We start from the raw sequence: 11,843 nt of genomic DNA on the forward strand, positions 1-11,843 counted from the left end.
ACAAAGAAATTAATGCCCTTAATTTTATCATCTAGTCTTATGTGTTATTTATTAAAAGATCTGTGTAGAGACAGAGAGGCAAGATCACTCCCCTCTGAAGGCATCTATGTTTTTCTCATGCTACTATAGATGGTAGCAGATAGTACCTTTATCTTTAGACCTCTAAAAGTCAAATTAGATTAATTGAATATCACTTGGAGCATGGAAGTTTGTGTTGGAGAGAAAAGACACTGTCTGAAGGAAGAATAACAAGCAAATGAGAGGATCTGGGAAGAAAGCACATATGGTTCTGATCAGTATGTTTTTATTGTAATCTGTATTCCATGGTAGTACATATGGGTGAAAAGATACTCCAGATAACAAAACAGATGCATGTTGTTTCCAATTTTTTCACAAATTAAAATACAGTCTTACTTTTAGGGGATAGGAGACCTGAATCTGGCTTACCAGTGTTTCAGGCTAACGTTAGTCCACAATAATGACTACGCGGAAGCTTACAACAACTTGGCTGTACTGGCAATGCAAAAAGGTCACATCGAACAGGTTGGTGTTGAATCTCACCCTAAGAAGAATGCTTCCTTTGACCCTTTTGTACTTAAGAAACGTGCTGTTTCCCTGAGGTGGAGGAATCATGAATGTCTAGCTTGCTTGTTACAGGCAGAAAACACGGATAACTTTTATGCATGTTTCAATGTAACCTCCATGTTATCATGCAATCTCCCATTCAGCTGCTCAATCTTAGGCATGTCGAAATGGTTTACAGTGGCTCTGCAGCTGTTGAGATCTTTTTTCCAAATGACTACTCAAACCAAAATCCTTATTCTGTAATCCTCACTTAAATTACAGCTTTAACTATATGTTTGGTTTATAAATGTAGATAATGTATTTTGTTCAGCAGCAGAAGACAGCAATCGGATCAGCTCTTAATTTTTTTTTTTTCAACAAGGGGATTGCTTTAAAATTTTGTCCCAAGGCAGAAAGTTCTTGACAAATACTTTTACATTGGTGAGCTTGGTGATTTACCAAATGTGAGTATATGAAGTTGTATTAGATATGGAATTGACATGCACAGTGAAGAAAGTGCATTTCTTTTTTATACAAACACAGGGAAAATATGCATTTGTTGAATGATTTAAACTACAGTGGCTTTGTTTTAATACTTATGGGACCAAGCCTATTTTGACAGATTCATATAGACCTAAGAGAGTTACAGTATGATATAGTAAATACCTTTTTTAAGAGCAGATTCTCAAAGTTAACTTTATTCAGGTAGCCTAGCAACTGCGACTGAAATGAACCAGCACTGGATGTGTCCATTGGCAAATAAACTTCAGGTTTAGTTTCAATTTCATAACCAGTAAATTCACAGACATTTAATTCTCAGGTGGAACTTAGTCCATTTGTAGAGGTTGTGATTGCTTATAATTAGCACTGCAGAGTCTTTCCGTTAAATCGTTTCCTGTCTGTTTTAGTTTTTAGCTTAAAGTTTTCTATTATCTTGCTGTTCCACATGTATAATTAAAAATCAGGATCATGATGGTAATAAAATTATGCATAGAAGAATAAAAAATGTGAAGATATTTTGCTTATTTTGGATTACATTTTATTTCAGAATGTTCTTCCGTAAGTTCTGGTGCATGTGCTCAGAGTTGCCAGATTTAGGGAGTTATTTTTAGAAGTTCTTAACTATGTTTTCCCAAACAGTTTACAGATACTTTTCTATTGAAAAAAGTCAGGCTTTTTCCCCTGAAGTTCTTCAGTTTTCAGAGTAAGCATTCACAAGTTGACCTTAATTTTGTATTGGACTTCAGTGTGAAAATGCACACCCTGATGCTTAATTTTTCATTAATTTTTAATGCTGCTGTTTTGTCAGAAAAAAAGAGTTAATTTTATTAATATTTTTGAGTGTGAAAACTGTCATTTTAATGATAAAATTTTGGTTTTCAGGGGTGCTTAAGACAGGGCTGTCAGTGACAACAGACAAATACAGTGGAGTGGGACTTTTTTTTTATTTACATTTTCTGTTCAGTGTTTAGAACTGAATTGCTTAATTGAATAAGTTCCAGCATGTTTTTTTCTGACTCAACCAAGAGTCTTATTCCTTTCAATGATATTAAACTGGATTATGCCTAAATGTACTGCTGATATCACTCATGTATAGTTGAAGATGGCTTTTTTAATAAAGGCATAGTAAAGAAAACAGGATGATTTTTTTTTCAGAATGATGAAAATTGCATTAAACTGTTACTACCCTCCCTTCTCTCACAGATTTCTTTTCTTTCTTTCTTTCTTTCTCTACGTAGGCAAGAGCTTTGCTGCAGACTGCTTCATCTTTAGCACCTCATATGTATGAGCCCCATTTCAATACTGCAATACTCTCGGAGAAGGTAATGCACTGTTCTATTCCTGTAATCAAAAAATTGAGCCTTGATGGGGCAGTTGGGTTTTTATTGTTGTTACAGAGAATTCCAGATAGGCAAGACAATATAGTTGAATGCATAAACTAAAGTTACGTTTTCATTTTAATACCTAAAAGTTTTGTGTGTAGAAGTAGTCATTCAAATGGTTGCTTTTGAGAATAATTGAGGACAACTATCTATAATAAAGTAACTTGGAATTTTTCCAAATGCTCAAAATGAACAGTCCATTAACAATTGTATCTGCAGTCTTTACAGTCATTGACTTTTTCAGAATGTGAGGTGAAATAGTATCATCATTTATCAGTTAGTATAGAAAAAATATCAATTACTCATCCCATGGTCTTACTGATCTTAAAAGGAAAGTCTGCTCTTCAGCTTTGCAACCTTTGGAATTTTTGTTAATAATTTCTTTGACAAAGAGCGTCTCAGACACTGAATTGACAGTGCATCCAACATTCCTGTAAATATCAGGACTTGTAAAGTTTTTGCTTATTTTTCACAAGAAAAAATTGTTCCTTTGCTTGTTCCTGCACCTTCAAGATTCTGTTATGAGTCTTGAGTAGTGTGGGCAGCCCAGCTCTTACAGATGCCAAAGTACATGTGTTAAAGAAAGAACAACCCATTAATTTGTAAGCCTATCCTTTCCGTTGTGATTTTGAATAATTTCATTCTGTTCTTACTGATTAAGGAGTAAACCCTAGTCTGCAAACGTCTTGTTACATAGCTTTTGCACGAAGAACCTGCATAGGCTGTGGGAGAAGGCAGATGGCCAGATCAGCTAGCTGTGGTAATGCAATCCGTAGATTCAGTGTAAGGCCATGCTTTACAAAACATAACTTCTCTGGACAGGACCCTGGTTTCTTCCCCTTCCGAGAATTCCTGCTGTAACTGAAGCTCTGTGTTAAGCAGCAGAGGTCTCCTGCTGTCACTTATTCCTGCTTATTCCTTCTCACTTGGGAACTGTGGCCTTTACTAGATGTGTTCCCAAACATTTTGGTCCTTTGTTGCTGAACCTGCTTTCTGAGGTGTTCTCCTTATGTACATTTATTCCTTCCAAAAAATGATGGCTATTTAGGGAGTAATACAGTTCCTTAAGTAGGGAACAATGTAGAAACATACTTCTAAAAGCAGAAGAGGAGCAACATCAGCTGTCCAACACTGTTGTGCCTCCCTTTTGAGTGTGCAGGAAATCCCACGGAGTTGCGACTTTTACAGGGGCTCAATGTGTATGGCTTCTTTACACAGCAGTACTTCTATGGGATTTCAAAACAAATTTTCCTGGTTTTATTTCTCCTCAGTTCAAGCACTGGGCATGATGTACCTTGTCCATTCTTCAATAAGTCAGATGGAATCAGATATAAAGTTACTGTCTTGAAACATGCCTCCCATTAAAATCACATTTCTATTTTTTTTCTTCTCCTCTCTTGATGTAAGGGAGACATAACCCGCAGTTCAAAAGCATCCATAGTGAATCTGTTTTATTTGTTTGCTTTCAGGACCAGCTGTGTTTAAACATTTGTTTACAAATCTACTGCACAGAATACACAATGCAAGTACTGCAGTGCTTGGATTTACAAAATGATTTTGTACGTTTCTTACAGGTTGGAGATCTTCAGAGGAGTTACACAGCTGCTCAGAAGTCAGAAGAAGCATTTCCAGGCCACGTTGATACACAACAGCTCATCCAACAGCTAAAAGAGCACTTTGCTATGCTCTGATGAGCTTATTTTCTCTTCTGTAAAATCATTTAGCCAAAGTGAATGTCCCACACGTCTGTTTTGAAAATACTAGCTTGAAGTAGATAAACTGTACGTAATGCATCCCAGTGGCAAAGCCTGTGTTACTTTGAGTAGCAGGAAGGGTTTAAGATTCCTCATTAGATTCTGTGATCTTAAAACATATCACTTACTAAAATGCAGCTAGAACACATGTTGCAGCTACGTACATGAGAGATTGTGGGAGTGGCAGCATACTGCCGATATGACAACTTTGAAATAGTGGTCTGCTGTATCAGCAAGTAAGTCTCCATTTAATATTAATGGACATTTTAAAGGACCTTTTTTCCTGGCTTTTCTGCAGAAAAAAAAGAGTTTTTAAATATTCCTGTGTGACAGTCTGTCAAGTGACAGAGTAATGGAACTTCCTAACTGGTCTTCAAACTTGGCTTTTGATGGTATACTTTCTTATTAGATCTTATGTTATATACTAAAATACCTAACAAGAATTTAAAATACATATGTAAAGCAGAAGTTGTTGTATTCCTTGTTGTACTGTATGAATTAAATAAATCCCTGTTTGTAGGGTTTATCTGATTTATTTATGTAACTGAAAATCACATCCTTATTGCCATGAAAATGAGTCAGTGATCTTAATGCATTTTGAAAGGCTCCACAGAACTGATACAAAGTACCACAAGTATATGTGTGCCTCTCTACCCAGGAGAGAGTTGATTCTTAATCTCAGTGAGGAAAAAGGGTATTTAGAAGCTTGCAGAGTTAAGTACTAATTATTGATTGGGTGGTTGCCTGTGCTACCACATAGCCACAGTTGCTAAATATTTGATCATACTAACTACAAGAATACTACTAATAGCAACAAAGTCTTTCTGTCATTTATCTTTGTGTTCTAACTAAAAGGTATACATTTGCATGATTGCCCAACTTGACCTTTTTAAAAGACCTTTAAGAAACGTGTAATGTTAAGGCATTCTATAAAGACACATCCTGAAGCAGGCCTTTAAAATTTTCTCATGTTTCTCTGATATATGAAGGGATTATCTTGGCTTAGGGAGCAACCCTAAATATTCTTATGAATATTGTTTCTTGCTTTTTACTGTTGATTACTTCCCCACCCTTGTCTTTGCATGACTGTTGTAACTAGAAAGGCAAGTGCTGGGTCACTTAGAGAAGTGTACCCCAGGCTGCCCCACAGAGCAGTCTGTAGGTGACACAGAGAAACACTGTCATTTACTGGCTTTAATATTTCACATCATGTTGTGAAATGCATAAACATTATTGGCTGAATAGATGCAGCAACTTTAATGGAAATCTTATTCTTTCTGCATTGGTCTTTATACTGTCATAAATTTGTCACAAACTAATTAAGAGAGAACCTTGCTTATCAGTAATTTACATTACCTAAATAAGATTTTGCTCTCTGCTAAGGGGGAAGAATTTATAGGGAAGTTCCATCCTTTGATCTACTCTGCTTATGTCTTTCCAGTTGATAGTGCTAAACTTGGGAAGCTACCAGAAAAGAAAATGTTTATCTTAGCAGTTTAAAAAGAACTGTTGAGAATTTTTTAATGTCATATTATTAAAGTATTTTTAAAATTGCACATTAAATAAGATTATTTCTATATGAACAGGAACAGAAACTAGTAAAACAACTTCAGTATTTAATCCAGTGTGGCAGCTCAATAGTTCCTAATAGAGGTGCTTATACGATTCCCCTTACTGTGATCACTGTACAAGTTAATGATTTGAATAAGTCTTCGTTTAGCAAACAGTACTCCTTAGAACATAGATCTGATAAGATTATTCTTCTAATATTGGGGTATATGTGGTGATTGAAAGGGAGAAGGCTCATGCAGGGTAGAGGAATACTTTACACAAGTTGCTTGTGCAAATTAATTGTAAACAATCTCCCCACCCCACACACAAAGACACCAGGTTTTACGTAAGATTAAAGCCATTTTAGCTCCCTAATGTGCAGCATCTGCAAGCCATTCGAAATTTATCTTACATGATGTGTTTTGGTTGCCCCAAAGGGTAGCAGCTATTTGCTTTGTTGACCTTTCAAGCCCCGAAGAAAGGGTACAACAGTATTTTTTTCATGACTAGCTCACGTAGAGATTAAATCAAAGGTGGTAATGAGCACAGCAGCACAACGAAACAACAGATGAATCAGCAGGCTGTTTGTTGTGGAAGAATCTTTTGATTTTGTTGTATGTTAATTCTCTGCGAGCTCCAACGAACAGATGAATCGGCAGGCCCTGGGGCAAACCGCCTTTAGTTAATTGAGGATGACACAGCACAACACAATGCATCAGAATCTGTGTTCATCTCTGCAGTAGGATCATGTTAGGACGGTGTGACCTTAATATTGCATGCAGTGTTTCTGTACATAGAAATAATTTTTCCTCTAACATCTAGTACAGCTCCAGCTCTGTCTAGCTGGCCCCTCGGGAGAAGAAAATAAAATACAATGGCAAAACAGCACAAACAATCAACAGTGTTTTAATACACAGGGAAGATGGTGTCCACAACAGTGCCTCCTGGAAGGAAGCTCAAAGCAGATGTCTGGGAGGCCTTGAAGTTTCTGTGTCCTTGCAGGAAAGATCTGCACAGTCTATGGCTGTTACCACCAACTCCAGTCAGTCTTTTGACCAGCCCAGTTGCTGGGGTATTTGTGGTGGACGAATGCATTTAGCAGTTGATAATGAAGTGTCAGGTTGTTAACCGGTTTTGGTTGTTTTGCAAGGTGTTGTAGCCTTAGCACCAGCTGCAGTTATGGCTGAAATTAATCAGTATTCCTAGTTAGGGGTTGTGGATCATTTTCACTGAAAAAAGCTTCCTCAGAGGTTGTTGGGCAGGACACGAGCAGTTTGCTATTAAGTGCCAGTTCAGTCACTGTAAGACTTTGGATAAAGATCCCATTTTGTTGTTGTTGCTGATAGTGATGTTTTTAAATTTGATTGCTTCCTGTCCTTGTAGGCTAGAGGGAGAGATTTTTAGGTCATTCAGTCTGATCTCTGATATGACATAGGCCAAAATATTTTAAGCCAGGAGCTCTTTTTAATGAACCCAGCTGGTGCTTAACTAGTGATTACCTGCCAGAGCGGCAGCAAGTTTTGGTACAAAAAAGCTACAGCATTTTCTGTAAAACATTTTGTATTTAGTCACTCTCACTGCCACAAGTTTGTCTTCTTTTTGATGGGTGATTTCAATCTTATTCATGCCCCTCACCTTCACCCACCCCCCAACCAATGGGTACTCGTTATACCCAGTACTAAGGGGGCCACAGCTGAATAGGACCATGGACATTTTGCTTCCTTTAGGCAGTATCTACTTTGCCTCTGTTACCAGAGCTGTCATTGGCCTCTGTGATGGTTATTTTTGACCAAATAACACTTGTTTCCCTACAACAGAGAGCATGAAAGAGAGAGCTTAGAACAGCCCTTTGCACAAACAAATTTGTCTAAACTAGGGCATACCATTTTCTTCCAAACAGCAAGAAACAGTTGCTGTGAAAACTTACTGGCAGGTATTGGCTATTCCCCTTCAGCAAGGACAGAACTGGATAGTCTGAAATGCAGGGCAAAGATAAGTTCAAGATATGTGCAGGCGAGAAGCAGCTGCCTAGCAGGAGGCTGAATAAGCTGAGTAAAAGTCTTTGTGAGATGCCAGCTTGTTCCTCACCTACCCAGAGGAAGTCTCAGAATTGCCATTTTAGGAAGTTTCCAGATGCATTTTATATTGCACAGAGCAATATAAAACTTGGGGTACAAAGCCACTGTGGAATCAGATTCAAAGAAAGGATGAACTTTCATTCCATGGCCAGGACAAAAGGAAGCTGATGCAATTTTCTCTGCTTCTTGGAATTTATTCAAGGTCTAGGGCTGCTGCAGTCTTCCAGTCCCCAGCAGGTGCCTGTGTGTATACACATCATAATTTTGCACCGCTGAGCTCTGTGGGCCACAGAGAAGTATTGTACTGATATCTCAGCCATCACTGGGAGCAATCAAACAAATGGAGGATGTAGAATGCAAAATCCCCCTTTCTCCATAAATAAAAACAAAATAAAGTTTCTCTTTGTGCCTTAAAAGATGAATGAAGCAAAAGCCAAGAAACCCTGATATTCAAATCATAGATGGACTTTTATCTCCAGTCACTCTCCAATAGCATTTGAATTCCTGTGCTGGTAGGATAGTCGTGTTACTAATTTCCTTATTAACATTTTCAGAGTTTAGGAGCGCTCAGGAGCTGCAAATGCTCAGACGCATCTGTAAACAGGTTAAATCTGGGAGGTATGTCAACAGAGAAAGCAGATTTCCTTGCAAAACTATCAAGTAAACAAACCCTGAGTTACACTGAAGAACTGGATGATCTGTACGAGCACTATATTTACCTTCTCCTTTCTGTCAGTTACAGCAGTTGCTTAGTGCACAGCCTTCTCCCTTCTTATGTTTAGTTTACAACAGGATCATAAAGGTTTAGCTGAAAAAGAATTCCTGGTTAGGTAGCAGATCTTTATATGTCAAAAAAAAAGAGGGATTAAACCATTGAGTTTACAATAAAAAAGTAGTCTTCCCTGTATATAGTGCATTATGTTTAGTTGTGTATGTGAATGTATCAGCACATACGAATGTGATTTTCTTCCCTATTTCCTGTTTGCTTCTTGGCATGTTTTGCAAGTGAAACCAATTATATTATTCAAAGATTAAAAGGAGTAGATGTGGTGATTATGGAGATGGTTTAAGTAGTGGACTTGACAGTATTAGGTTAATGGTTGGACTTGTTGACATTAATGGTCTTTTCCAACCTAAATGATTCTGTGATTCAATGATTCCAAGAGAAGTCTTGAAGCCATTGGAAATGAGATGCAAGAAGAAACAGTGGGATGCAGACCTTGCTCAGCACTGTGGAAAGGGCAAACTCGTTAAGAGCCAGGAAACTTGGTTCCAGCAGGTAGACCACCCCCGCAGTTTCATCTCGTTTTCAGCTTATTCAGTGTTCATAGCCATAAAGTAATTGCTGAGATTTTTCATTTTAGCTTTAGTATTATTTTATACTACTATCAGTTCCATATTTTGCAAAGTCTGTATGCTAATAATGCCAAGCACCTTTGAAACTATTATACATGTTACCTAGTTAATTCTTAATACAATAAATTTAGATCACCCTAACCAAAGGTCATAAAACCTTCAGTAAAGAGACTCTGGCCTATTTCTATATGAGAGACCACACAAAAGCTTATTTAGGGAAATAACCCTGGACTATTTTTGTTCCTGTGAATTACCATAAGATGACAGTTCAGGGTTCAGATAAAACCATGATCTAAAATATATGGTCACTGCTTGGTTTGGTGTTTATTTTTTAATTTTTATTTCATGGAACAAAACCAGATGCACGTATCTGTCCTAGCTTTTAGGGATGTAATTGTTGGTTCTTCCAGAGATACTGATGTGGGAGGCCCAATAGAAAAACTTTAAAGCTTCTGACTTTGCCTGCAATCCTGCAGTGTCTAAGGGATAGGCTTAAAATGTTGTGTTGTTATGAAGCATTTATTTATTATGGTATTAAATAGTAGTACTTGGATGAACACAAGATTTGAAATTCAACAGAAATGCTGGGAAGGCAGGCTAATAAGCAGAGGACCACAAACTATGCCAAAGTCATATACCAAAGATCTCTGCAGTATAATACAGAAGTCGAGGCAATCCTTGATTTCAGTACAGAATGAGGGAAGACGTATTTGAGAGCAGCCCTGCGGAGAAGGACTGGGGGTTGCTGGTTGATGAGAAGCTCAACATGAGCTGGCAATGTGTGCTCACAGCTCAGAAGGCCAACCGTATCCTGGGCTGCACCAAAAGAAGTGTGACCAGCAGGTTGAGGGAAGTGATTCTGCCCCTCTATTCCTCTCTTGTGAGACCCCACCTGGAGTACTGTGTCCGGTTCTGGAATCCTCAACATAAGAAGTGACGGAGACCAGCTCACAGGGACGCCTAAATCGACAGACGGACTACCGCTCTGGTGGCAAGTAGCAACATTTTATTCTCCAAACGGAGTTTTTATACTCTTCTGGTTGAGATAACATCGTACTTGTATGCACTGTTTACATACTTTATTACTATTCTTGTCGTGAGAAAGCAGGCTCTACAAGTTCTACAAAACAAGGGTCTACGTGTCTGTCCAGAGTTCACATAACATCCTTAACTAAATCTGCAGGTGTTCCTGGAGTGTATACATTTAGCTTGGGCCCTGGAATGGGGAGAAACACATTATACTGCCAAGAACCTCTGTGTCCACATCCTCCCTTCCAGGAGGAGCGGCTTTTAATCTCAGCACAGTTTTCTGTTATCGACCCTTTCAGGCCCCACAGAACACTGCTCTCAAGGCCTCTGGCTTCATCATTCTGCTTTTGACCCTTTCAGGCCCTCAGAATGTATAATGGTTCTCCTCAAAGAAGGATATAGAGCTGTTGGAATAGGTCCAGAGGAGGCTACAAAGATGATCAGAGGGCTGGAGCACCTTCCTGACAAGGACAAGCTGAGAGAGTTGGGCTTGTTCAGCCTGGAGACAAGAAGGCTCCAAGAGACCTTATAGTGACCTTCCAGTACCTGAAGGGGCTATGGGAAATCTGGGGAGGGGCTATTCATAAAGGCTTATGGTGATGGGATGGGGAGGAATGGGTACAAACTGGAGAGGGGCAGATTTAGGCTTGATATAAGGAAGAATTTCTTCAGAATGAGAGTGGTGAGGCACTGGCACAGGTTGCCCAGGGAAGCTGTGGCTGCCCCATCCCTGGAGGTGTTCAAGGCCAGGTAGGATGAGCCTTGAGCAGCCTGATCTAGTGGGATGTCCCTGCCCATGGCAGGGGCGGTTGGAACTGATCTTTCAGGTCCCTTCCAACCCAAACTATTCTATGATTCTGTGATTCCATGATTCTATGATATCACTACTGTATGCGTGCAAGACATCCGCAAATAGCCTCTGTCCTCAAATGGGGCAGTACCTATAGGCAGTGAAGGAAATAACTCTCCAAGAGTTCAGCAGTCTGACTGAGCACTGGCAAAGGTGGATGGAATGGGAGATCCTATTTTGCAGAGATATATGTATATTTGCAAAAGATAGAAAATTAATGGTAAATAAATATAATGTGGCAACTTATAAATGTCTGAGGTAATTTATACTTTGAAACCACACTTTTGACAATTTTTATTATCTTCATTAGCAATGTAGGTATTTGTCAAACAGACTCATTTTTAAGCAAGTGCAAGCAAAGCCCAGAAACTTTAAAACTGCTGGAACATGACAAGTCTCATGCTGTCTACCTAAATACAACATCATCTTTAAATAAAAAGTTAGATTTACTCAGCAATATCAGAAAGTGGTTCTAATTCAGCTGAAGATTTGGATGCTCCTATGCCTTTAAAGACAAAACCCAACACCTCCGGAACAGATGCCTTTTCTGCCAGATCGGATCTCAAAAAAAAAAAACCTTGAAAAAAAGCCTGAGAAATGAAATATATTTGATTTTGAAGGGAAGGGAGAGTTGTTTCTTGGGGTAGCCCCTGACCGGTGCTACATCATCACCTGTAATTTGTATCATGGTGGAACCTACCTGCTGCAGCATAAGCCAATGACATGGTATGAAGTAAAATACATTGTAAGCAAATTCCTGTCCTGCTAATTAGGCGTC

The 11,843-nt window shown here is 38.7% G+C and overlaps 1 protein-coding gene across 3 annotated transcripts in view; it reads left to right on the plus strand.

Moving 5' to 3' along the window:
* The window catches only part of TTC8 (tetratricopeptide repeat domain 8), a 62,605-nt gene extending 51,352 nt beyond the window's left edge, over window positions 1–11,253 (plus strand). For 2 of the 3 annotated variants that reach the window (XM_054067104.1, XM_054067105.1), the window contains 3 exons: window positions 421–543; window positions 2,304–2,387; window positions 4,022–11,253. In XM_054067104.1, coding sequence (XP_053923079.1) covers window positions 421–543; window positions 2,304–2,387; window positions 4,022–4,138 — 324 coding nt within the window. In that variant the 3' untranslated portion in view covers window positions 4,139–11,253. The remainder of the gene's footprint in view (window positions 1–420; window positions 544–2,303; window positions 2,388–4,021) is intronic. The other variant, XM_054067103.1, reaches the window with a different exon arrangement.
* The last annotated feature ends 590 nt before the right edge of the window (window positions 11,254–11,843 follow it).

The sequence above is a fragment of the Cuculus canorus genome, chromosome 5 (genome assembly GCF_017976375.1).
Source record: "Cuculus canorus isolate bCucCan1 chromosome 5, bCucCan1.pri, whole genome shotgun sequence".
NCBI lineage: Eukaryota > Metazoa > Chordata > Aves > Cuculiformes > Cuculidae > Cuculus > Cuculus canorus.